At 44.8% G+C, this 26,154-nt stretch overlaps 1 protein-coding gene and 1 long non-coding RNA gene across 3 annotated transcripts in view; one reads left to right on the top strand and one right to left on the bottom strand.

Moving 5' to 3' along the window:
* Positions 1 to 15,503, top strand: part of LOC135320091 (uncharacterized) — a 483,416-nt gene extending 467,913 nt beyond the window's left edge. Inside the window, exons 8-9 of the long non-coding RNA XR_010379267.1 lie at positions 12,962 to 13,426; positions 13,834 to 15,503. This is a non-coding gene — a long non-coding RNA (uncharacterized LOC135320091). The remainder of the gene's footprint in view (positions 1 to 12,961; positions 13,427 to 13,833) is intronic.
* The window catches only part of LOC105105077 (anosmin-1), a 170,631-nt gene that overhangs the window by 31,985 nt on the left and 112,492 nt on the right, over positions 1 to 26,154 (bottom strand). For both annotated transcript variants that reach the window (XM_031445982.2, XM_064482614.1), the window contains 3 exons: positions 22,205 to 22,427; positions 13,886 to 14,070; positions 11,351 to 11,480 (listed from right to left, as the gene is read on the bottom strand). In XM_031445982.2, the coding sequence (XP_031301842.1) occupies positions 11,351 to 11,480; positions 13,886 to 14,070; positions 22,205 to 22,427 (538 nt within the window). The remainder of the gene's footprint in view (positions 1 to 11,350; positions 11,481 to 13,885; positions 14,071 to 22,204; positions 22,428 to 26,154) is intronic.

Raw genomic sequence — 26,154 nt, 5'->3', positions numbered from 1 at the left:
TTGCTGTCTGCCTCCACTCACGACAAAGAGAGCTTCCCGGAGGGAGGCATTTTTCTCTATCTCGTTCACTTCTGTATTCCCAGGATTGAGACAAGTGCCCAGGACACAGCAGGTGCCCAGTCGCATTTGCTGAATGAACAACAGAGTTTGCCCAAATGTTGACTTCGTTTTGTAAGGTGATGCTTCAGTTTCAGGTTTAAGCCCTGTCAGTGGAAATGGATAAACCGTTCAAGACCCTAACGTGAAGTACAATCAAAGGAGTGCTATTCCCCGTTTGAAATAAGAGACTCAAAGCGTCCGTCGTGTGAGTCAGTCCTGAACCGACAACAGGTTGCTGCCGCCCTTTCTGAGAGGGAAGCCGGCTGGCACACTCAGCACCACCTCAAAGCAAGAGAAAAATGAAAATGTGTGAAGATCATCGCAGCCGTGTGCACCTTCAGTGACGCCCCTGGACGTGTCTGCTGAAGATTAGCTACGTGAATCTTCTAGATACTCTAGGTTCATGGGAAAAGCTCAAAATCATCTTTTCTAAAGAATTTCCAAGTCTGAGAAAGCAGCTTCTATTGCGTGTTTCATCATTTCCTTGATCCACCTCATTCATCGCATCATTACTCACCGCCCAGAAAAGACGTCTCAAACTTAGATGTGCTGATGACAATCCAGAATAACACCATCCGGTTCACAGAACATCATAAAACACGAAACGACGTAATTCATGAAAACATTAGGAAACTGTTTTCCAAAAACTGAATTAGTATTTGCTAAACGCTTACTTGAAAGTAAAGCCCGTCTGACCGTTCACCATACCAAGGTGGCATACTCCTGTTACCGAGAGGAGACAACCCCAATCTCTTCCTCCCCAAGAATAACCACCTGTACATTACAAAGTCAAAAGGGAAGAGCAGAGATCTTGTCTTTATCACCCCGATTACCCTCTGTAAGCCAGCTCGTCATTTGTCCCCTGTTCACGGCCAACTTCGGAGGAGAGAGCCAGTCTCACCGGAAGGGTCTCATTCAGTCCTAGTGAACGCCCATGCTGTAGCCATTCACTGCCTTGTGAAACGGGTCCCTACCTTATGGAAATAAAGTAGGCTCACTTTCTTGAATTATGCAAAATCTTTTCTTTCCGTTTACATACACTTTTAATTGTATTAAAATTTAGAAATGGGGTTGCAAGTTTGCATTTGGAAAAAATTACTTGTATATCCCGATTCCACATTTTGATAAAGCCTTACAGGATTCTGTAATTCATCTGGCCTCCTTTCTAACTGCTGAGGATGTCAAGGGTTGGACAGGTGCAGTGACCTGCCCGAGGTCATTCACATAACTGGGGGCAGAGCCGGGAGGACAGAGACTGGAGGCTCTCACGGTGCACACCAGCCACACCTCTCCATGCATCACGTGTCATCATCGTAACGATGGGCCACTGTCCCTCCCAAAGTAAACCGGTAAAGCCCTTGGCTGGGGAACATGCCTGTCCTAACAGTCTAGTGCAGGGACTGAGGGCCAGACGGTAAACATCAGGGCTTTGCAGGCCACACGGTGTGCGTCACAGCTTCTCCACTCCGCCCTGGCAGCCTGGCAGCCTGACAGCAGCCACAGACAGGAGGTAAACAAATGACCCCCGCTCTGTGCCAGTAAGACATTATATGCAGACACAGGCAGCAGGTCACTCAGGGACCACAGGCCACAGATTCCCCACCGCTGACCTAGTCTTTCCAAAGCAGTGACACCATCTAGCTTCCTGAAACCAGACATGACTACTGCTTACTCCTGATTTTATAAGATACAGTTCTACTTTGGTTTTTAAATGTTAGCAGTTTGTTCCCATTTTACAGATGGGGAGACTGAGGATCAAAGAGTTTAATTCACTAGTTAAGAGTGTAGGGCGAGAGGGTCAGAGTCACATCACAGGACCAGGGCTCCTCCGTCCCCTTCTCTGAGGCTTAAATGAGAGCATTTCTCCCCATCGCACTTCTCTCTGTTTCATCCTCTCCCCGCTTACAACCGTCCCAGGCATCTGCAGAGACACTTCAGAAACCAGAAGGCAAGCACACTTTCAAACATGAGTGAAGTAGGAGGGCTGTACCAGCTCCTTTTACAATCTGTGATTTCCAGGGCAAGATACACTCAGCGTTTAGCATGAATATCCACCTTCAGCCTTAGAAATAGTTCCTCTTATTAACGATCCTATGTGGCGCTTTTGGCAAAGGAAGGCGGAACATTTGGGTTTCAGAAAGATGGATTTAAGGTTTCGTCCCTGAACCTCTTGTGGTTAACAGTGCAAGTGGCAAAGTGACAGGCACTGTGGGCCTGCAGTGGGCAGGATGCCGAGCAGAGTCCCCTGTCAGCCCCAGACAAGTGCAGGCCTGTCGTGGCAGTGATGTGAAACCTCATGGGAAGGGAGCCCTTCCACCCACCCTGGGAGAGACCTTAACTTCACTTGTGATGACGCAGACCCCTCCAGGTTTCCAGACGATGCTGTTCGTTAAATACGGAGACCCACCCCTGAGTCAGATGAAAAATGGAGTGGCATTCAAATGCCAGGAAAGAGAGAGACCTTTAGATGATCATACTGAGTGACGTAAGTCAGACAGAAAGACAAATACCATATGATACCACTTATATGTGGAATCTAAAAAATAATACAAATGATCTTATTTACAAAACAGGAACAGACTCACAGAGATAGGAAATACACTTACGGTTACTGAAGGGGAAAAGTGGGGAGGGATAAATTAGGAGTTTGGGATTAGCACATACACACTATTGTATATAAATTAGAGAAACAAGGACCTACTGTACAGCATAGGGGACTCTATTCAACATCTTGTAATAAACTCTAATGGAAAAGAATCTGGAAAAGTATACACACACACACACATATAACTGAATCTCTATGCTGTACACCTGAAACACACACAACATTGTAAATCAACTATACCTCAATAAGAGACCTTTATCAATAAATAATCCTTAACACATGTATGTGTATACTATATATGTATGTATACACAGACCATTAACAAGTATATGTATGTATGTGTACATAGACGGGAACAAGATAATGCTTTAAGAAGACGAATGTTAACTTCATTACTTGTTTGATTTCCTCAAATGATGTCCATGGAACAAACTTCAGCTAAAATGCACCTCGTAGGTAGGCGCCAGTGACCAAGGGCAGGTATATTTCTAAAGCACTGATATACCCAGTCTCACATTTTCCAACTAATTAGTAGGTTGGTTCTGATATTTAAACTTCTTTTCTTTCTAAACACAGCAGTTGGGATAATTTTCCTTTCCCCACACGGAAGAAAAGAAAGACAAGGAAGGAAAGGAGAAAGGGAAGGAAGAAGGGAAGGAAGGAAGGAAATAAAGAAGGAAAGAAAGCAGGAAGCAAAGAAGGAAAGGAAAAGAAAGAAAGGAGGAAAGAAAAGAGAAAAAGAGAGTCACCCCGCAGTATCAACAGAACAGCTTAGGGAAGGTGCAGGCGGTGGGCGGCAGGCAAATTTCCAGCCATGAGCTAGTTTGGGGACACGTGCTGGGCGCGGTCTTGCCCACTGGACAGGCACACACAGAGCAGCTGCCCAACAGTGTAACAAGTCGTGGGTCCCCCTGGAGCGACAGAGAATTTAGGTCTCCCACTGGTGTCTGTTCTTTTACTGATACTCTGTAATGTACACAGGGGGTGACAGTGAGTGTGATATTTGTACGCTGTGGAAACAGTGATGTCTGCCTTCTCCTTTTTAAGGGATCCTATACATATGGGGAAATAAGGGGGAAAAGATGCAGGGGAAACTTTGAATTCGGAAGGCAGTGACTCACAACTGGATTATGTACATTAGAGGATGTATTAGGTTAATAACAACGGGAGATGGATTTTTTTTCTTTATGAGATCCCTTAAAAGCATATAATTTCATAGTGTTAAATTGACATTGACTTATCTCAAATGTCCACACAAATGTGTGCCTGCTTTTGGCAACAGGCAAAAAAAAAAAAAAAAAAATGGATCCACCAAACTATCAGTGTTCACAGCAGCACTATTTATAATAGCCAAGACACGAAAACAACCTGAACGGCCATCAACAGATGACAAATGACAAATGCTGGAGAGGCTGTGGAGAAAGGGGAACCCTCCGACACTGCTGGTGGGAATGCAGTTTGGTGCAGCCACTATGGAAAACAGTATGGAGATTCCTAAAAAGACTAGGAATAGACTTACCATATGACCCAGGAATCCCACTCCTGGGCTTGTATCCAGAAGGAACCCTACTTCAGGATGACACCTGCACCCCAATGTTCATAGCAGCACTATTTACAGTAGCCAAAACATGAAAACAGCCTAAATGTCCATCAGCAGGTGACTGGATAAAGAAGAGGTGGTATATTTATATTTATTATATGGAATACTACTCAGCCATAAAAACTGACAACATAATGCCATTTGCAGCAACATGGATGCTCCTGGAGAATCTCATTCTAAGTGAAGTAAGCCAGGAAGAGAAAGAAAAATACCATATGAGATCGCTCATATGTGGAATCTAAAAAGCAAAAACAAAAATAAACAAACAAAAACAAAGCATAAATACAGGACAGAAACAGACTCATAGGCAGAGAATACAGACTTGTGGTTGCCAGGGGGGCGGAGGGCGGGAAGGGATAGACTGGAATTTCAAAATCGTAGAATAGATAAACAAGATTATACTGTATAGCACAGGGAAATATATACAAAATGTTATGGTAGCTCACAGAGAAAAAAAGTGACAGTGAGTGTATGTATGTCCACGTATGCCTGAAAAATTGTGCTGAACACTGGAATTTGACACAACATTGTAAAATGATTATAAATCAATAAAAAATGTTAAAAAAAAAAAAGAACATGTGGTATATTTATACAATGGAATACTACTCACCCATAAAAAGAATAAAATGCCATTTGTAGCAACATGGATGGACCTGGAAATCATCATTCTAAGCGAAGTTAAGACAGAATGAGAAAGAAAAAAAATCACATAATATCACACATATGTGGAATCTAAAAAAAGAAGTCACTAATGAAGTTATCTACAAAACAGAAACAGACTCAGACATAGTAAACAAACTTAGGGTGACAGTGATGGGAAGGGATAAATTGAAAGTTCAAGATTTGCAGATACTAACTACTGTATATAAAATGGGTAAACAAGAAGTTTCTTCTGTAGAGCACAGGGAACTATATTCAATATCCTGTAGTAACCTATAATGAAAAAGGTTATGAAAAGGAAGATATGTATGTATATATATGTGTGATTGAAACCTGATGCTGTACACTGGAAACTGACACACTGTAAACTGACCAGACTTCAAAGGAAAAAAAAAAAAACTGTCAGTCTTCCTTCTTTTACTGACAGACACACAGAAATCGTGTCCATGGCACTTTATTTCCCAGATTCTGTAAACTTGTAAATAATGCCTCGTAGCAGGCAGTAGTCCTAGTAATACGTATTTCCAACACAAAACCTGCAACGTGTGCACATTTTTTTTTGCCCTGTCCCTAACTAGCAGCATGATGGAGAAAAGGTTACATGCCAGTTAATACCAGATTACGTTTTCCCTTGGCACAGCTGTCACTCCAAACTGATTCCAGGCGTGTCTGGGCCCTCTTATTTAATAATCAACGGTTTCTTACTCAGAGAAGTGGACAATAATGTGAAATGGATCTGATATTGGGCAGGGTGGTGGGACCGGAGGGGAAGTGAGCCTGGAAAGGCCTGTCTGTCTCCACCTGTTAAGTCTGTCCTACGGAGGACCAGGACCAGGACCATCCAGGAACACAGAGGCTCCTTTCATGATCTCACCAAATTCCGTCCATGAAACCACTGATCTACTTATTTTACAGAATTCAAAATACATTAGATACGTTCTGTAAGGGGAATCACGTAGATAACTGAATAAAACAAGATGTGAACCACAGATGACTCTTGGTAACCCACGCATTCCCTTGACCTTTAAATGCCAGCCTCCCCCCCGCGAGCCTCTGGACCACGAGCAGGCCCCGCCCACAAGCCAGCCCCACCCACGAGCAGGCCCCGCCCACGAGCCAGCCATGCCCATGGACGTGCCCCGCCCACGAGCAGGCGCGCGTGCCCCCAGTAGCCTGCAGCCAGGACCGAGTCTCCCACAAGGAGGAAGGCTTGGCAACTAGAGGGAGAACGTGCCTTTTAGGTTCTGCCTGCTTTTCCTGGTCACACATCTCCTCTAACCCCTATTTCCTGCATCACCTCCTAAGTCAGCCGCTTTCACTGACAAAGGCTTTAACTTGCACGGGTGTCTGGAGGAGCTCCGTCTCTGACAGGTGGTCTCCACGTGTCAGAAGTCACATGTGCAAACGTCCTTATGAATACAGACGTTTCCACACCTGTGTCCTGAGGCTGAAACGGGAGAGACCCTAGGGTCTGGCGGGCTTGGTGGCCAGAAAAGCCGTTCACCCCAGTAGTAACCTAGGAAGGCCATTCACCATGTGGAAGGACCATCACTTCCATTTTCTCCATAAAGAGACAAAAAGCTGAGAAGGACTACATATAAAGGACAGTATACATTAGTCTGCTAAATTATTTGTAATGTTAATTTTTAAGGTTGAAGCCAGTTTTCCTTCTCAAGTCTCAGGGAAAAAGACAGTATAGAGAATTTAAATAAGTAAATAGAGAAATTACCCCAACGTCTATTACAGCCTTCCCACTATACCAGCAGAAATTACTGATTTCACCCATTCTATAATCGTGGATTTCTTCTGGGGAGATGTAGGGGTTAGCAACAAAAACATCCCCCCCAAATGGTATTCCCTTGGAAAGGAAAAAGCATGCAACTGATTTACCAATCTATGAATAACTCAGAATTTTCTCTAAAAACAGGTATTTGGAGTGTTAGCATTGAGTTACAGGGAAATAAATGAGTTAAAGGGAAATTAAGTGAGTAGCCCATCCACTCCGGCGAACCACACACTAATTCTGTATTTTAACGGGAGCACAAAGACAGACAAGAATGTCGGCTTTTCCATGAGAATCGGGAGTACAGCCTGTGAATACCCGGCAGCACATGTAAACTAAACGAAGCCCGTTTTATCACGTTTTTCTCCTGTCCTGTTCCATTTTACTTTTACTTTCAGGTGTCCCTGGAAGATGGAAAGGATCTGGCCCTTTCCCTTGACCCAGCCTGACATGATCCAGGCTGGTCATCTACAGAACTCAAATACACTACATCACTGCCCACCCTTGGCACAGATGATTATTTTGGAAGCAATATTTCTTTCTTAAAGTAATTTTAAACCAGGAGAAGACTTACAACTGGTACAGCGTCCAACTGGTACAGTTGTGGAGCACAGCAGGAATAAGCGGGCTTTTTATAAAACAGAAATGCACCAGTTTTGGAAGCACAGCAGTGACATTAAAAAGTAGTAAGCCCCACACCCATCCCTCCATCTACCTCACTGCCAGCAGCCTTCCAGACTTTAGTTCCCGTGCTCTGGAAACCAAACACTGCACGAGGGTCACAATTGATGCTACTGTGGTTTCGGTGAAGAGGCATCATGAAATGAGGGGAGGGAACCAGATCCACTCAACGTCTAAAGACGTTCACAGCAGGGTACACCATGTATCTCCCCACCTTACTCCATTTCAGGCACAAAGATACAGAAGTGCTTGCTGGACAAAAACATTGAACAATCTTATTGAAATATAATTTATCTACCATACAGTTCACGCATCTAAACATGCAGGCCAGTGAGTTTCAGTGTTTCCTACACTGTGCAATCATCAGTATCATCCGTTTTAGAATGATTCCATTACCCCAGTAAGATCCTTCCTGCCCTACTGGGGAGACTTTATGGTAGAAACCAATTTGTCTTTCTGTCTTCAGCTTCTAGTTCTACCGCTTGTGTTTCTCGACTGCAACCCTGTGGGGTGTCCAGAGCCCTGCCCGTTGGTCCCTCCACCCCTCAGAAAAGCCTGTGTGCAGAAAAGGCCCTGGAGCTCGGCAGCCACACTGACTTGGAAAGGATGACTTTTCTTCTGGAAATATGTGTGTCCCCAAGGAAAGGAAAGAGTTTTCCCTTAAACCCTTGTCTCAGGCATCTCTGTTTTAGTCAGTGGCAGCACCATTCTGTCAGTGGTTGGTGACAAAAGAACCCTGAAGACACGCCCTCCGTACAAGCCACTGGCAAATTCCCGGATCCTGTCAGATTGCCCTTTCCACACGTACTCCCCCAACAGTTCACTTCTGCCTTTATCCACGTTACATCGTCTTTTGTTGTTATATCCGCTAGCTGGTTGTGTTTTTTAGATTCCACGTATAAGTGATGCCATTCAGTATCTGTCTTTCTCTGTCTGACTGACTTCACTCGGCATAATGCCCTCCAACTCAGCATCATCTCACACCAGGAATACTGCCTTGGTCTCCCACTGGCATCTCTGCCTCAGCCCCCTCCACCTTTCATGTGTCCACAACACAGTGGCCTGAGTGGTCCTAACTCTACTGAAATCTAAGTGCCATCACGTCAGCATCTCCCAGCCACTCCCCATCGAACTCAGGAAGAACCACGCCGTTACCAATGACAACGGAGGCCCACAAATCCACCTCCCTCCTTCCTGTCCATCTCCGTCTTCCTCTGCTCCACCCTCCAGCTCGTCTGCTGCTTTCTGAATCCTGCACACCCACTACTGCCCCAGGATCTTTGCACCTGCCACCTCCTGGAACGGGAAGACTCTTCCTTCAGATTGTGGCAGGGCCAGCCCTTCACTTTCTTTATACAAACACGTTTTCTTTGCCTGCCCTCCCCAAACTACAAAAATCAAAACCAACCTCCTCTCCACACATCTCCTGTATTCTGTTCCTTATTTTTTTTAGAGTCAGATATCACTGTTTACCCAACTATATGGGAGGATTTCATGCATTTTATGGATTGTTTACTGTGTCCTCTCGCTTCTAGTCAGGATCAATCTCTGTGTGTTCCACAGGAGCAGACATTTCTGTCTCTTCTTTCACTTACCCCCTTGGTGCCTAGAACAGTGCCTGACACATAGTTGGTGCTCAGCTGTAAACACTGTTTAATAAAAAAGGGAATGAATCATGAGTGATAAAACAAGATTCAATAACGCTTTGTTTCTGCCTTAAAGTTCTCCCAGGAAGGCAGGGGAGATTTTGTAGGATTTTAAAACTGCATGATGGTGATGGTCACATGACTTAGTAAATTCTAAAAATCATTGGCTTCCACACTTAAGTGACTTTCATGGTAGGTAAATTGTATCTCAGCAAGGCTGTGAAATTATTTTCTCAGCAGGACACATTTCTATATCTGAGGAACTGACTGGGGAAAGATGTGGTACCATCTTGTCCACGACTAGACACACCTTGGAAGAAACGCCTTCAGCTCTTTGTTGGAGCTACTATGGTCCCATCATTCTGTGAGGCTCCTTCACTGAAAACGGGAGAATCCACTATGAATTCTGGGCATATATTTTTGGTTTGCCCAAACTGCAAGAACTGAAGTCTGGAATGATGACTGTTGGGCATATTTGTAATAAGAGCCAGAAACAGGGCAATTTAATGGTGACTGCAAGACTTACCCGAGATGGTGCACAGCCATTCACCAAAGCCCATGAAAGTGTGAGGGATGCAGCTCTAACTGTAGACGGCTGAGGTGCTCAGATTCGCCAGGAGTGGTGGGACAGCATGGCCCTGCTTCTTCCCCAGGATGGATGACTCTTTGGCAGCTGGCAGTCACAGGACTGACCCTGGGGACTGTCCCAGGACCTCTGCCCAGATGCTGCACAACTCTCACAGGTATTTAACCTCTGTCCCCAGAGGCCAGGGGCTGCATGTGTCTCACGTCTGCATGTGCAGCCTTGATCTGATTTTCAAAATGTTCTCCTATTCTAAAAAGCTAATCTGCAATTTAAAAATCAAATGGCAGTTGCCTTCTCATGTTTCTTTTTTCTAAGAAGACAGTGCCTCTGCTTTTCACTCTAAGGAGACTTATTTATGAATAAAGTGTGTTCTATCCAAAAAAAAAAAAAAAAAAGCACCAGACAAAATCCTGTGGGCAGCGGGACAGGTGGCAACACATTTGACCACAGCACACCTGCGTCGCGTTTGAACCATGAAACTCACGGTGAAAGTGCTTAAGCCCCGTCGCTCACCTCTGAACCCACCGTCAGTTATTCATTAAATCCTCAGACCAGGGGGAGGAAGCCTTCAGACGGGGAAGGACGGATACCCTTATGTTTCACTTCACCCTCCGGCTTACTCGGTGTCTCCACCCCAGTGGGGGTGGGGTAAGGACGCACTTTCCCTTTCTTAAAAGAACTCTTTAAAACAAAGACTTAAAAATCTACAACATACACTGCAATAGAACCCAAGTATTAAATTATTTTGGATGCAAGTTTTCCACCTGAGACCTATGATTATGCAGAGAAAGGGGTGACAATATTATCTAACGAGAAATGGACAGACTAGTGAAAACATACATTTCCCCCCAAATGGAACAGACATTGCAAGTCACAGCAGCCAGTTCAAACCCTCCTGTATTGAAAGATATGACTGACGTTATACGTCTTACATAATTCATCAATATCACAGTGCATGTTTGAGATAAATTTAAATTCGCTTCCATGTAAGGGGATTATGCTGATTAGTGACTAACTCACTGCTTTACATCCACGGAACTGGACTGTGATGATGACCAAGTGGACATACTCATTCAGAATGCACACAGCCGTCTCAGCGCAACTGGAGAAATAAACACGGAGCTGTTACAACGTCCAGTCAAATTATGCCCTTCAACTGTCGCCTGAGTGACTCCACATGTAACACGGTCAGTATTCATCAGAGCCCACAGAGGCTTCAGAACAGCAGTGAAATAGGCACCGAACAAAATGATGGCGATGATAAGGCGACTCGGGAGGGATTTAAATTCCGGAGGTTATGAAACAAAAGAGATTAATTCACACTCAATTTGGCAGCTGTTTCAAGAAACCCGTACAGTCTGATGCAGCAGAAACTAAACCTTTCCTCCAAAAATTAACTGAGTGGTGCCTGAGGCAGAATATCCTGAGAGACCCAGGGGAAGCTGGTCGTGGAAAACCGTCACTTCCACGTTGAGAAAACCCATCCTGTTACCTCCTGCAGTCTCTCAGAGGTAAAGGCCCGGCGACGGTCCTGACCACAAATTCACACGGTACCTTCAAACACATCTGGTCCCCTCTGCGGAGACCGGCAAAGCCACCTGTTGGCCAGCTGTAAATCTGAACTTGGAGACGTGATGAATGTGTCCCCAGGTGTGCGTGGGAGGCAGGGGAGAGTCGGGGTGGGACTGACCTTTGGAGGAGCGGAAGTGTTTGCTGGGGGCCGTGAAGCCCCGGGTCCCGTGCACGTTGACGGCCGCCACTCGGAACTGGTACCACCTGCTGGGCCGTATGTCGGTCAGCTGGACCCGCTCATCCGTGGTCTGAGGGGACAGAGCACAGGGAACCCTTTTATCCGGACGTGCCCATCGGGTCTGTTTTAGAAACACTCTTAACTCATCCGCCGATGCAACACAGCCTTGACCTGTCCCACGTGCCTGGATACCTGCAGCCAATCCCACTAGTCATCAGAGAGTTGTCAGGAAGGTTTCAACTGCTAACTTCCATTCCTAGGCCTTTCATCCGAAAGAGTTAAAGATCTCTGGAAGGCAAAGTCTTCTGAGGATTGCTTGGGCTGTTTTTAAATCCAGCGACTAAAAACAGCATTGGAGGATTACATCAATCAGTGATACACAGAAATGAATAAATATATGAAGTAATCATGCCATTAGAGAGAACATGAAATCATGTCTACACCGTAGAAGGAAAGGCCTCTTACTGGCGTGCCAAATTTAATCCTGTAAGTAAGTAGGTGCGTGAACCCACACACTTCAGTTCTGGAAGCACACTGCCACCCAGACTTTTCTGTCTTTGAATTTGAGCAAATGACGTAAGATCTGCAAGGACCCAGCCATGTTCCTACAGGGTGAGGTCTGTTAATACCTCTTGGTCCAGTGAATGTGCAAAGAAGACAACTGGACTCTGGGAGTGGTCCACGGCTTTTGCTGTCTCTGCTGCTATGTCCCAAGATACCAGGTAACGTTAACGTTCTTCCCACTGCCTGACTTCATCCAGCTCAGGGCCCACACGCCCGGTGCCAACCACATCCTACGGGAGGTCGGGAGCCTTCGCCTCGACGCCGGGGATCAACGCGGGCACGCGGCCCCACCTGGCCTAGTGCCAAACTCCACCTGCTGCTCAGTGGGTGACACTGGGGACGAGTGAGCAGAAACCCTCCCAAACCTCAGTTCACTAGAGCTTGCTGAAGAGGGCTGTGCTGTGTACTTCAGCTTTCAGAGGAAGCGCAGCGTTTCCGAGATCAAAGGAAGAAGATGAACTCTCGGGCGTGGCTTTCTACCTCATTTGGCAGAATCTGAGACAACGTGGTCACCAACTGGTTCAGTCAGCTGGAGCCTTCAGTTTGAGAAGCTCACGTCAGCACAGCAGCCACAGCACTGAGCAGACAGAGCGAGGAAGCACCAGGTGGTGTCGCCTAGTGAAGGCAGTAATAGTAATAAAGTAACAACAGTCCAAGGCCTTCCCTCTCGCTCCTAAACAGAGGATATGAAGGAGGAGGTCTGCCCATCAGTTACTTTCGTACGTCTTTCCATTTAAACTTTGGACCTACTTGGAAATTCCATCGTTTGGGAAATTTACAAGTGATACTACAGTAGCCCCCTTGAAGGGAGCACACCATGGAAGTCAGGTCCAACTTGGGGTTGTATTCTGAACATCTTTATGTTTTACTCAAGCAAAAAATTTTAACAAAATAGTTACAGAATAGAATTACTAAATTTGACCGTTCTCCCCCCCCCCCCAATTTATGCTCTTTCTTTTTAACGTCAAATTTCTCATTTATTTTCAGGTCTTTATTGCTTATCTTTCTGAGATACTACCATTTGGAAGAAAGACTAAATTCCTCTTCCAAACATCTCAACGCTGAAATTTATTTTATATTTACTGAAAAAACAAAATCATGGGAATCTCATCCTTGGAGAAGGATGATCTGATCACCGAGAGGAGAGGATTTTTCCTCTACGGATACACGTGGAGAAGGCATTTTAGTTGTTGAAAAGCATGAAATAGTTCCATATTGAGAGTTTCTCCCTTTTCCCCATCCGTGGAGTTTTCTGGCAGCTGGCAGTCCATTGAACAGCTCTTAAAAAGAAAGTAAATATTTTGCTTTTCGAATCCACAAGACAGAAGAGGAAGGCGCCCTGGAAGATACACCACAGGGGGCTGCCATCCAGGTGGCCTGCCTGTTGGTAAGTTGACTCGGATGAAGAAGGAGGCACTTGGAGAAGACTTATGAGCCGCTGGCTCCTTCCCGGTAAGCCCCTCTGTGATACGGATGTTACCCCATGCCCCTGAAGCCCTGTGTGGAGCACAGGCTTAGATGTAGGAGAAATACCGGGGAAGTCGTTTAGGTGATCAGGTGTCACATGAACCAGCCCTCTGGGTGTTGCATTTCCCTTAGTCTGGATGGGTTTAAGTTTATCTCAAGGGCATGTGGTTCTGGGCGGAAATAAATGTGAACACTCAGATTAAAAAATTATCTCCCTTCTGCTTGCACTGTGGGTAAGTTAAGCCAATAGTCAAGTTCTAGTGGTACTGGGTTCTACGTACGGAGCTCACCCTGTCTTCCGCCGACGGCACAACGCCTCCACACCAGATTAAACTATTTTGGTGGTCACACTATGCTGACAGAGGCAGAGCGAGTTAATCTTCTCTCTGCAGGTGTGTGGGAGACACTACTGCAAGGGAACAAAAACGCCCACGAAGCACTGACCTGGGCTACCGTCTGCCAATGTGTGGCGTCGTCTTCGCTCGGATGGATCCCGTAATTCCACCGTCTCTGCACCACGTAGATCACAGGCTCGATGGAAATGTTGAACTTCGAGGACCACTTAATCTCCAGCTGTCCGGACCGCAGCTCCGTAAATCGTAACTCCTTCCTGGGCTTCAGGGGGACACCTGAAACAGAACCACGCCAGTGAAAACCACCCACAAGGGGCTCAAAACGGAGGTGACAGTTGAGGGAGGAAAACCTACAGGAGAGGCAGGCAGATCCCGTCTAATGACAACTGATCCTGTTTCCTTTCAGAAAAGCGGCTTCTCCGTCTGAAGGCGTCACCTTTGAGATCTTCTGACACTGAGTTCCGTTTCACTTTCCCATTTTTTTAGAGGGTCTGAATTGAGTCCTGATTCTGGACTAGTTTTTATCTCCCCAGTAAGCTTGACAACTCCTTCACGTGCAGTCTTCTGAATCAGTCATGTTACCGAGCCGCCCCATGTGAGGCTGACGGGAACTCCCACGAGCAAGTGTCACGGAGAGTTGCCAGTCCTTTTTGACACTTACAGGCTCCGTCCCTACCCATGGACCCCAGGGTCATTGTAACACCGTTCCTGAGTTTGCCATCCTTCCCATCTCGGGGAGTTTTCCTTTTAAGGCAAACATTATAAAGCCCAGCCCTCTCACAGGGTCAAGTCTCACGAGAACGATTTCCAAAGCCTGGGTCTTGTGGGTTCCCCAGTGACTGCCAGGGCCCTCCCGACAGACTTACCATTTAAAATTGGAAAATGATGAATTTATAATGTTTGGTTTTGGCACGCCTGAGTGCCTGGCTTCAAAAGTCCCTCACAGGTGTCTCATCCGAAAGTAGTTAATCATTTTGATTCCTTTTTCCCCTGACAGTGCGTGCAAGTTGCCTGGTGACTGCAAGATTTAAGAACCATGGTTCAAAATCACAGCCATTATGGAAAGGACACTTTGAAACAAATGTCTAATACTAACAGGACATATAAAACTAACCGAATTCGGTAGGGCCTGTGGCATCATGATGTTCAGTATCATCAGAACCAGGAGCCCCAGTGGCTGATGAAATCATTTTCTGCTGAGAATGAGCGTTTGCCTAAACCACTGACAACTCATTTGCAGTGGCTGCTTCAGAAGGCTGCGTTTCTTTCTCCAGTTCTTAAGTTTAAACCAAGGAAACGGGGACGCGTGCAAATACAGACTCTACCTAAGAGCTGACGCACATTAAGTGATGCGGCTGAATGTCAACTTGTTTCATTTTGAACTTCGTTCAGGCTCAGTCTTGTGAAATCTTAAAGTCGTTAAACACTGAGGGGTTGGATAATTTAACAATGGCATCTGTACATCTGCCCAAAAGCTCACTGACTTTTAAAACCACTTCTCCAGAGAACTACATCCCCCCGACCAGTAGCAGCCTCCACTTTGATTTGCCGACGGGCGATGTCTGTATATACGTCGCCTTTCCTTCACCATAAACTTGCCTCCCCTGGTCCTTCCTGTGCCTTCATGAAGCGGGTGAGGGGTTATGTATCTACATTTGGAACACCAGGGAATGGAGTCTGAGGAAGATCAAATAAATTGCTTGGAGCTATGACCCAATCTCCAGTTTCTCTCTGAATTTTATGTTTCTCTCCACATTTTAGAATTAGGAAAAGCCACTTAGGAAGGGAGAGAAAAGAAGTGGTTTTCATAGCTCCGAAAATCCCTGGGACGTCCTGGTTCTAATGTCTCTGCTGTTCCTGGTTGCCCTGGGACTTCCGTTTGTCTCTGATCCTGTTGCGTGAGGCCCTGCGTGAGTGTTCTCAAACTTGGGTTGCAAACTTTTCTTCTCGGTGCATAATCTTACAGTAACGCCTTCATGACTTGAATATTGCTGCTAAGCAAGGGTCTCTCAAATCTATCCCCAGTCCCTCTCTGGGCTGCTGCCCCACCGCCCCGTCCCCATCCACCTGCGCAAGTCCCATCTCAGGTGCCCCTCCCCAGCACGTGCCCCCTCCCCGGTGACGCATCTTCACGGCAACTCTAGGCTCTATGGAGAACCACGTCATCTTGTTCCTGCACCTACCAACATCCACAGTGCACAGCATCCTTCCAGGAATCCCTAAGTCTTTCTGTCTCCATGGCGACCACCTGTTCTAGGCACTTTCCTCTCCTGTCTGAACCCATCTCCCTGCAAGTCCATCTCTTTTGTAATTCCCTCTGTACAATATTTGTGGTTATTTTCCTAAAGTAAAAGAGGAGGCTGTCCTTTACCTTCCCCGAACACTCAACTGCATCCCATTTTCTGTAGGGCGAAGGGGAACGTCTCTGTATCTCCCTCAAGGCATCCATCTTCATAATCTACTCCCCGTTACCTTTTGGTTGACCTCCTGGTACGTTGTACGTTTACTGCACACCCTACCCTTAGACCCACCCAGCTTTCCCAGAAACTCACTGCCAGTGACTTCCTACTGCCACGGCCTGTTTATGTGATTGCTTTTTTCACTCTGAAATGTCTTTCCCTCTATTTTCTGACTACAGACCCTTGAACACTTCCAGGCTCAGCCCAAAGGCCACCCTTAGGAGCCACTTTCCCTAAACCTGCCAACTGGAAATAAAGGCTCCATTCTTCCGTCCGGCTCTTCAACACTTAACCTGTAACTGTCAAAACGCACATTTCACCGCCTCCGGCCGCAACAGGCTGGTTTAAGGCTGTCTGTCTTCCCCACGAAGCTACAGACCCAGAGGTCAAGAAACGTGTCTCCTCCCTCCCCACACCTCACGGTGTCCCGGGAGAGAGCATTCTGCGAGAGCAAATGGTCTAGAAGTGTTGGCTGAAGGAACGGCCTAACCCTTCTCGGTCATCTCTCAAGAACACAGCTGGAGAAGTAAGTGGTTATAGGGGAAGAGGGCGTGAGAAGGGATACATCTGGGAGTTTGCGATTTGCAAATGTTAGCCACTATATGTAAAAACAGACGTAAAACAAATTTCTCCTGTATAGCACAGGGAACTGTGTTCAATATCTTATAATAATCTTTAATGAAAAAGAATATGAAAACAAATATATGTATGTATATGCATGACTGGGACACTGCTGTACAACAGAGATTGACACATTGTAACTGACTGTACTTCAATTAAAAAAAAAAAAAAGACACCAGAACACTGATGCGAGTCCTTGCAACAACAGTACACCCCTCTCTGCTCAAGGTTCTCCTAGGAAAGGAGAGGACTTTCACAGGTGTTCAGTGCCACCTTCTCCAGCACAGGTAGAGTCATATGACTCAGACGTACGTTTACTTACTTCTTAAAGAGGGGAAGACTGGTTAGTTCCTTAAACTCATAGAGCACTCTCTCTGAGACTTCCAAGCCCATCTTTTTCGGGGGCGGGGGGTAATTAGGTTTATTTATTTGTAGAGGAGGTACCGGGGATTGAACCCAGGACCTCGTGCATGCTAAGCATGCGCTCTGCCGCTGAGCTATACCCTCCCCCTTCCAAACCCATCCTGGCTCTCCCGGGTATAATCCTCTAGTGTAAATGCAGCCACAGCCAATACTCCAGCCGCTGCAGTAACCTGGACTCACTGGAAGCAAACCCAAGCATCCGAGTCCCCTCCCACTAAGGCTTTAAACTTGAATGTCATTCAACTACCAAGAGCCTTAATCGGACATGATGAGCATCAGGGCACTGTCAGCTGAAACTCATCCGTTTAAAAATCTCTTTAATTATGATGTGCAGTAATCTTGTGATGCGCATGTTAAGGAACGGCCCGTCTGCTCTGCGTTAGGGTCAGCGGGCTCCGTTGTTGGGAAGAACTCCTGTACCGGCCATAATTGTGTGCAGGTGGCGCTCGGCCCCCAGGCCCCCAGCGACGGTCGGTCGGTCCGTCCATCGTCCTTGCCGGCTCAACCAGCATCCCAACTGCATAACCAGACGGAGAGAGTGGAACTCTCCTCCGTGTGGTTTTTATTATGTCAATGACTAGGATTTTTCTTTTTTTAGTATTATTATTTTTGAAAAAATTAGTCATCTGAACTCTAAACTAGTCTGTTAAAAAATTCAAAAATGCTCTCATATAACACCTGACAATATGTGACAATACAGGTGCATTTTTTCTTGAGGCCATAACAAGTATTTTGGTGAGATCAAAGGAACAGAACTTCTATGTGTCAAAAAATATTAAAGACAGACTGATGGAAAAATCAGCAGTTACTAATCACCTCAAGATCTAACTCTTGCTGTAAAAATACTTGTCACAAGTCTAAATGGTTTGAAAATGCACCAAAATATAGTGTTCCAGTGATTCAGTAATTAACCACCTCATAATAGTTCTCAAACAGACAAGTGTACTCAAGGAATCTGGGCTTAGATCACATTAAGTCATTCGGTCACTGTATTCAAAATGTGATAAATGAATCTGTGAAAAGTGGCCCGTCTCGAAAATCCTAGGTTTATATATTTCAAATATTAAGAGATTCATGGAAATAGTAAACCCAACTCCACGATCAGACCTTTTTGAAAGGAAACGAACTGATACACGATTAATTCCACGTTAGCACCTGGTGAAGGAAATGAGTGCTGTGCGCGTGGGCATCTCGATAACTGAAGGCCACAAGCTTCTCTGACTCTGTACATTTGGAAAATCATTTCAGCTTTTCTCCTTCCCTCCCTCAACCAATCGCCACAGTTGAGAGTCAAGAGAGACACTAAAATAATAAAGCATCACCTCTTGAGAGAGCCTAGTCCAACCAGCGGTAAACCAGACCTGCAACAGGGGAGAATCAAAGGGGGAATCAGGTCGCCACCGAACCACAGCTGTGTTTCACCTGCGGACGGCCCACCGTGTGAACTTCCCACAACCCTGTGAAGGCGTGCGTTTCAGAGAACCAGCACCTTGGCGCGTGGCTGACCCATGGCCGCACTGTCAAGTCTTCCAGGATGCTAGCATGCTTTATTTGAAGGGGGAGGGGAAAGCTCACTGCTGTTGTCCGTTGGCTGATTCAGAACATAAGTAAAGTTAACTCAGAGGCATCAGCTAAGGACCGTTCTCGCAGCATAACCTAGATTAATAGGTTAATTAATAGGTTAATTAATCTCGCAGCATAACAGATGTAATGGGCATTCTGTTGATCATCTTTTCAAAACACACAATGGTTTTAAAAACTCAAGCTTCCAGCATATAAAGCTTTTGAAGCTAGAAAACCAGTCCAGCCCTCATGCCCTCTTCTCTTCCACAAACAAGGACCAAAGTGGATATGTGTTTCCATATATTTTGAAAATTTTTCATTAGCCCAAGAAGCCTGGAAAGGAGAAATAGGACGGGGGGTGGTACATCTCAATTTATGGCAAAAGTTAAGAATGGGATTGGCCCATTTAAATGAGTGTGTGTGCACGGCCCCCTTGACGAGGAACTCCTGGACCTGGTGGAGGCTGGTGTCCTAGTGACTCTGCCCCGCAGCGCCCAGCACGGCGCACAGCCAGCTCTCCTCATGACCCCTCACAAAGAGTCCATAAATACTCACTGAGCTGAAATGCTCAGTAAACCCAGGTGACATCCGTCCATTTTAAATAGGGAAGACATTAAGGGCATGCTCTTTGGGATTTCCTATGAGATGACACTTCAATAAGTAAATCAGGAATGGATGAGGACAGGAGGAATTTACAGCTTTGTCCAACAGAATCTGGTTCTTTGTAGGGTGTGCTCTGAATCTTATTTAAATAATTCCACAAATTAGTAGAAAATTAAGATCAGAGAAAAAAAAATCTCCGTGTTATTCATTAGCCTAAAACAACTGCTAAATCAGTGATTATATTAGACTTAAACTATTTGATACTGATAGATCTTTTAATTGACCTATAATAATACAGTGGAGCCCAAAAAGAGGTTGAAGTTTAGGGTCCTATTATGGTAGCTGGATAGAGCACCAGAATCCTCTTTGGAGAGTGAGCAGGCAGCTTGGCTCCAGGTTGGGAGCGCCATCAGGGACTTCGAGTGGCCCATAAGGACCTGAGATTGTCCCTGCAGGGGTGCAGAAGGCTCTCCCGGAGCCCCTCTTGGGGCTCACTGAATACTGACAGATGCTCCGGGGACACGGACGCCAGCCCTCCTTCAGGAGCTGCTGCAGACGGCAAGGAAAGAATGTCTAAGACTTGACGAGACCGTGATCCTTATGCTTATTATGCAAAAGTCGCTGTCAGGCCAACAGGGGTCTGTTGACTCTGTGGTTAGTGCTCCCTCCATGAACTGTCTCTCCACAAATGTCCAAGTCAAGGGTTACTTGGGCCAAAGGGAGTAGAGGGATTTGTAACTGACTGTACTTCAATAAAAACAATAAAATTTAAAACATTTTAAGAGTACAGTTTAGAGAAGACTGAATACACAAAAGAAAAAAAAAGAAACGGGGTTGAGGGATAAATTGGGAGTTCAGAATTTGCAGACACAAACTACTGTATGTAAAATAGATAAACAACAAGGTCCTACTGTAGAGCACAGGGAACTATATTCAATGCCTTGTAATAGCCTATAATGAAAAAATACAAAAAGGAATATATGTATGTGTAACTGAATCACTAGGCTGTACATCAGAAACTAACATTGTAAGCTGACTCTACTTCAATTAAAAAAAGAGCTACTTGCAGTAGAAAGGTGACTTTAGCAAAAATCCATCCTATTTAGTTAAGCGTGGGTTTAAACTGTAGGTATCTTTCAATAATTAATCATTTACGTTGGCCCTTTGTAGAATTATTTCCCCTCTTCTCGGTGAACCAGAATATACTTGAAGTTTATACTGACTTCAGTGCTTCACATGAAAAGCCTATTTTATTTTATATTGCCTCTTTTAAATGCCCTACTTTTACAACAACAAAGGTTTCACAAATGGGTTTTCAACAATCATTCTAAAGCATCCTACTTTTATGGTAAATGCTAATATTTAAACAGCAAATGATCTATAACCACAGAAAAGGTTTCATAATAGTAGATTTTTAAGAACTTACATGGGAGTAGATTTCCGTGGAAGTGATTTTTATGTAGTTTACAATAAAAGGTACATAAACAATAAAACTTTGAATCCATTGAAAAAATGTTCAGTCTGTTAAGGAAAGCAGCCATGATTTTGAATTTGAGACAGTACTTGTGCCAGGTTTCCAGGCATATTACAGAAAAAAAAAAATGGAAAACTGTATGGATTATACAGATTTCAGATGAGAGTATTTCCAAGTGGGAGCCAGAGGAAGATGGGGCAGGTACGTGAATTCCAGGAGATGTCAATTGTTATGAATGTAAGAATGGCCTTCTGAAACTAGTCAGCAAGCCCGGAATCAAACACCAGCATTGCAACAACGTACACTTGACGTGTGTGAGTGCAAGTGAGAGAGAGGAGGTGAGACACATTTTTTCTACTGGTCGTGAATGACGTCTCCTGATGTGTTCTACTTTCCTCTTCAAGTTAGACCCAAAAAGTAACAAACTCTTACATCTCTCACAGTGTACCTGGATGATACCCCAAACTATACAACAGCATCGGTCTGACATAAAAGAACTCAGCCACGTTTACAGAAACAGGCAAGAAACACTCAGCGTAAAGGCTTTACATGCTCTAGAAACTGCCTATGAGTGTACACTTACACCTGCTAACCTGTTTGGTAAGTTGCATTCCCCATCTTTTGGAAAACAGCAGTTCCTCCACCTAGAATCTTGAGACACTAATCCAAACATTTAAAGTCCCTGCAGACTCACTTCTGTTCTTGGATCACGACAACAGAAAAACCACGAGACCCGTGCATTTGTTATGTGTTTTTCAACTCTGCTGCATCCCCAGCCCTTTCTTCCAGGGATTTAAATCTGCTGACACCACCAGGGTAGCCAGTGGAGCTTAGCTGATTCAGTGGCACTGGAGAAAAACACAAGGTTCCCAAGCTGATGGTGGCCTTCCTAGGTGGTAAATTTGAAAGGATTCATAGGCGAGAGCTATTATTTTGTTATAACTTTCAATGGAGTATCACCTATAAAAATACTGAATCACGATGCAGTGCACTTGAAAACTAATAATACTGTGAATCAAACATACCTCAATTAAAAAATAAATTTAAAAAAAGGATTCAGATGAATGCTTTGCTGTGCCCCAATCTGGGTTCACTGCAGCTGAGTCCTGTGGTGCAGTGAATATTTTCAGATGATCGTAGCACAGAGTACCGTTTCTTAAAGCTCTGACTTTTCCTGCAACAGTCGCATCTTTGAGTGACACCCTCCCCCACGCGCACACGGACCGTGATGGCAAGGCCGCTGTGTGTCCCCTGCTCTGCCCCTCACCTTTGTACAGGGTCTTGGGCACCTGGCAGGTGTGTCCGCAGCCATTGGAACAGCACTTCTTCACCCCCGAGCACTCGCTGTCCACTTCACAGCTTTCAACGCAGGCAGCAGCGAAGCCGCTGGCTTTCTCTGGGGCTGGGCAGTCGCCCTGCTTCACCGACAGGATGTACTTGAGGAACTCACAGCTGGTCAGGCATTCATAGTTCTTCTTGGGGAACAGAGGCTGCGAGAGGATGGGAAATCATTCTTCCGTTAAAGACACCTGACGTCTGATTGCCAAGACATCAGAAAATTCTCATTCCGTTGCATTTTCCCTTGAACGGTTTGCATGCTTTCTTTCCCCCGAAGAAATGATATTTTATGCTACTTTTCTGAAGGAATATGACCCATGAGTTGTAACTTTATATTACATGCAACAGACACACATCCATTACACACACACACATTCACAGATTACATTCCACCTGAGTTCGGATGTTGTACATTGAATGTACGTCAGCACCTCAATACACTGACAACTAAACACAGGGAAAGGGCTCATGCTCTTAATTACAAAAGGTGGAAACCTAGAAACACTAGCTAGAAAAAATACAATTCCTTAGAATTGCAGATGTCAATGAAATAGATTGTTAATAATTAATCTTATATAATATTTGAGAATAACATGAACTGACTGGATTAAAATAGTGTCTCAATTCAGGAACTTCCCAGGTGAAACAGAAGAAAGGCCAGGGTTTCAATACTGAAGTACCACAAATACGGAGCTAGTTAATTACAAAAACTTTATAAACATTTAGGCATCATCAGTTCTTAAGGGTTTTGTCTCATCTTCAATTTCACAGTTCATTTTTCTGTTTGCTGCTAGATGTGTTTTACTTCGTTGGTTTTGAAGTTCTTGATTCAGGTCCAAACCTAACTTAGAAATCAAAGAAGCACAGAAGACTAACAGTTATGCAGTGCTGGCCACCTCTTCTCTTTCCACAAAATGTATATACTTTATGCCCCGAGAGAAAGTACTTAGTTCCCCAAATCACTGGCCCCTGCCACATGGGCTGAGATTTCCAAGGAGAAATACTTGTACTAAATCTGCCAAGTGTTTACTGCTTGCTAATTTGGAAATCACGGGGACCTCGTGTGCACAATCGTGTGATCAAATCAACTCAGCGGACACTCCATCGCACGTGAAAACGGGGTGTAATCTGAGAATCAGGTAAGAAAGTCAGGGCCCTCTGTTCATGTGATTCTCACATGCCAGCCACCACACCCTTGAACTGCGAAGGACAGGAAACCAGAGACGCTATCTCCTCATCTCACTAATTTACTCATGGAGCTAAGGGGGCAGAATTAAGAACAAACAAACAAAACCAGTGGCCGAGACAGATCTGCAACATTGGTTCCGACTGAGCATAAGAGCAGAAGGATCATAACTGGAACGCTCAATGACTGGCATCTTCCAGTTGATGTGGGAGTTGTTCCCCACGTCTGTTCAACATTTTTCCTTTTTGCTATGGATTACAAAATGTGTCTTTAAAAAAAAAAAATTCTGTTACTATTTTGTTGGCCATGGAAACCAAAAACGGTCATCTCTGCCCTGGCACTTTCTAGACTGGTACCTGAGCTTGAAACGGTGCAGATTATGTTCCGAGTATTATGAGGTTGTGCAGACTGAGAACTAAGCTCTGCTCCCAGAGGTGGCCACCCCAGGTGCTCAGCTGGGCTGGAGTCCCTGGTGTCTCTCTTGTTTTCCCTCTGCTACAGGGTTACGGCTTAACACTTCCAGATTCTTCTGTAATTCTGACAACAATGTTCTAAGAGCCGAAGGCAGCGAGTTGGCTCGGCTTCTACTACAGTGTGACCCACCATGAGGGTCCAACATGCTTCAGTTACATCAAGCACGGAAATCTGCAGGGAGGGAACAGAGCCCTGTTGGAATTTATAAGAAAGAACCAGTCTTTAGTTTGTGAACTTAAACAAAGATCGTCTTACAAATACATGGATTTGATACAGTACCCTTAAGGAGGTGGTCTACTTAACTGCTCTGTTGTTTCTACCTATTGAATGCAAATTTTGATGTCCTCTATCAATTACGTTGGATAATCATCTTGGAGTAGGTTGAAAAATGTTAATGGTCTGAATATAAATTAGAGAACATATGGTCCCCATACACAAGGTCTCTCTCCATGTCTTTAATCACCGCTTAATGAAAATTTACGAGTTGAATGGAATCAGGACAAAAATGCTTACAGATCAGAGAAAATGATGTGCGAGAATACTAATACTCTACATATGAAGAAAATGTGTGAATTGGTCCCTTAATGGCCAGTTGGAAATCCTGTGAACAAAAGGTCTTCTGGGTGCAGGAAGAGAGACTTCTGACCATTAAGCATGTAATATTCCCTGTGATACTACAAGTTAATTACTCGTGGACTTGTCAAGAGGGATGTGAACATTTTAGAAAAGGTGTGAGTTACCCAAATCATTATGGGTGTAACGCCCATCAGCTTTATGGAAATGAAAACACACGTAGCAACAACAGATGCATATGCTAACTGCTGTATCTGTTTACACAATTATACCCAGTCTAGTAAGACCAATAATGAACTGTACAATTAACACCACTACAGTTCCTTTATAAAACTATTCATAGTAATAATTTCACCAATCACACAAATAACCATCTTTTGCCAGGTCACTGGCTCCAGTTGAAAATTTGGAGAAGACATGGTTGTTATGCTTATTAATTTTTGTTTGTTGTTTGTTTGTTTTCTTCCCTGACCGTATGCAAAAATAAGAAAGGAATTGTCCTCAAAGGTCATGGCTTTTTCTAGGGTGGTTAGTGCCTAATGTATGTCATTAAGCATCCAGAGAACGGCTTAAAAAAGCAAAGTGGTGAAGGAAAATGTCCCTGGGTGCACTGGATTAAGAGAAAAATCCTTCATATTTTAATGAATAGTCTACATAATATTAATTCTTATAAATCTCTCTTACATCCCATCTCTTAGCTAAAAACTAAAATGTGTTTTTTAGTGCCTTACCTGGGCAATACGCTAAGCTCAACTTAACCTGTGGCAAATTGTAAAAATACAATGATATACAACAGTAGGTGACAGTTCTTGGATACTTTTTTAAAAGACACTGTCTTTGTTTTGTTTGGTGTAAAATGCAAGGTATTATATAATAAAATAATCTGTGCAGCAATCATGGAATGATGGCCACAAACACATTAAATTCAGTGAAATATGTTACTATATTAGAAATCATATAAATATGAGGCCTCAAGATGTGGAGAAAATTGCGCATTTGGTATTAAGTTCAATTCGCCCAGAATCACTCCATGTGCCAGATCTCAAATACAAAGCTTTGCCAAGAGCCAGGCCCTGGTGGGCTCCCTTCCTGCTCCAGGCAATACACACAAGTGCAACCCTGAAATGAGTTCCGTGCCACCCTCATCACCACCGTCACCGTCACCAGTGATCAGATGATGGACCGGCAGTGGTTGTTAACTGCTAACAGGTACAGAAGGTTTGCAGCTTCCCTCATCCTCTGCCAGGTGCCCTGCCCTCCACCAGTGCCCCACCCCGACACATGTCCCGCCTGACACTGCCCCACCCCCTACCCCTGACACTGCCCCACCCCGTGACCAGTGCCCCACCGTCAACAGTGCCCCCACCCCACATACACCCGGCGCTCCCTGACACGTTCTCCTCCGCCCTGACACACACCCCACCCTCTGCTAGCTGCTTCACTAGCTCATCCCACTGATTCCTCCCCACACCCCACAGCCATGATTCTTTCCATTTTATAAATGGGGACACAGAAGCTCAGGGGGATTACAATTTAACCAAAATCACAGACAAACAGGAGTGTGGGCCACTGTTTTTCTAAGGGCTGCCTCCATCTCAGTGTAAAATCAGATGATGGCTAAGCCACTGGCTCTCAACTTGCTTCCC

This window comes from Camelus dromedarius, chromosome X (assembly GCF_036321535.1).
Source record: "Camelus dromedarius isolate mCamDro1 chromosome X, mCamDro1.pat, whole genome shotgun sequence".
Classification (NCBI taxonomy): Eukaryota; Metazoa; Chordata; class Mammalia; order Artiodactyla; family Camelidae; genus Camelus; species Camelus dromedarius.
Note: the sequence above shows the minus strand (reverse complement) of the source record. Positions and strands in the feature narration are given on the sequence as shown.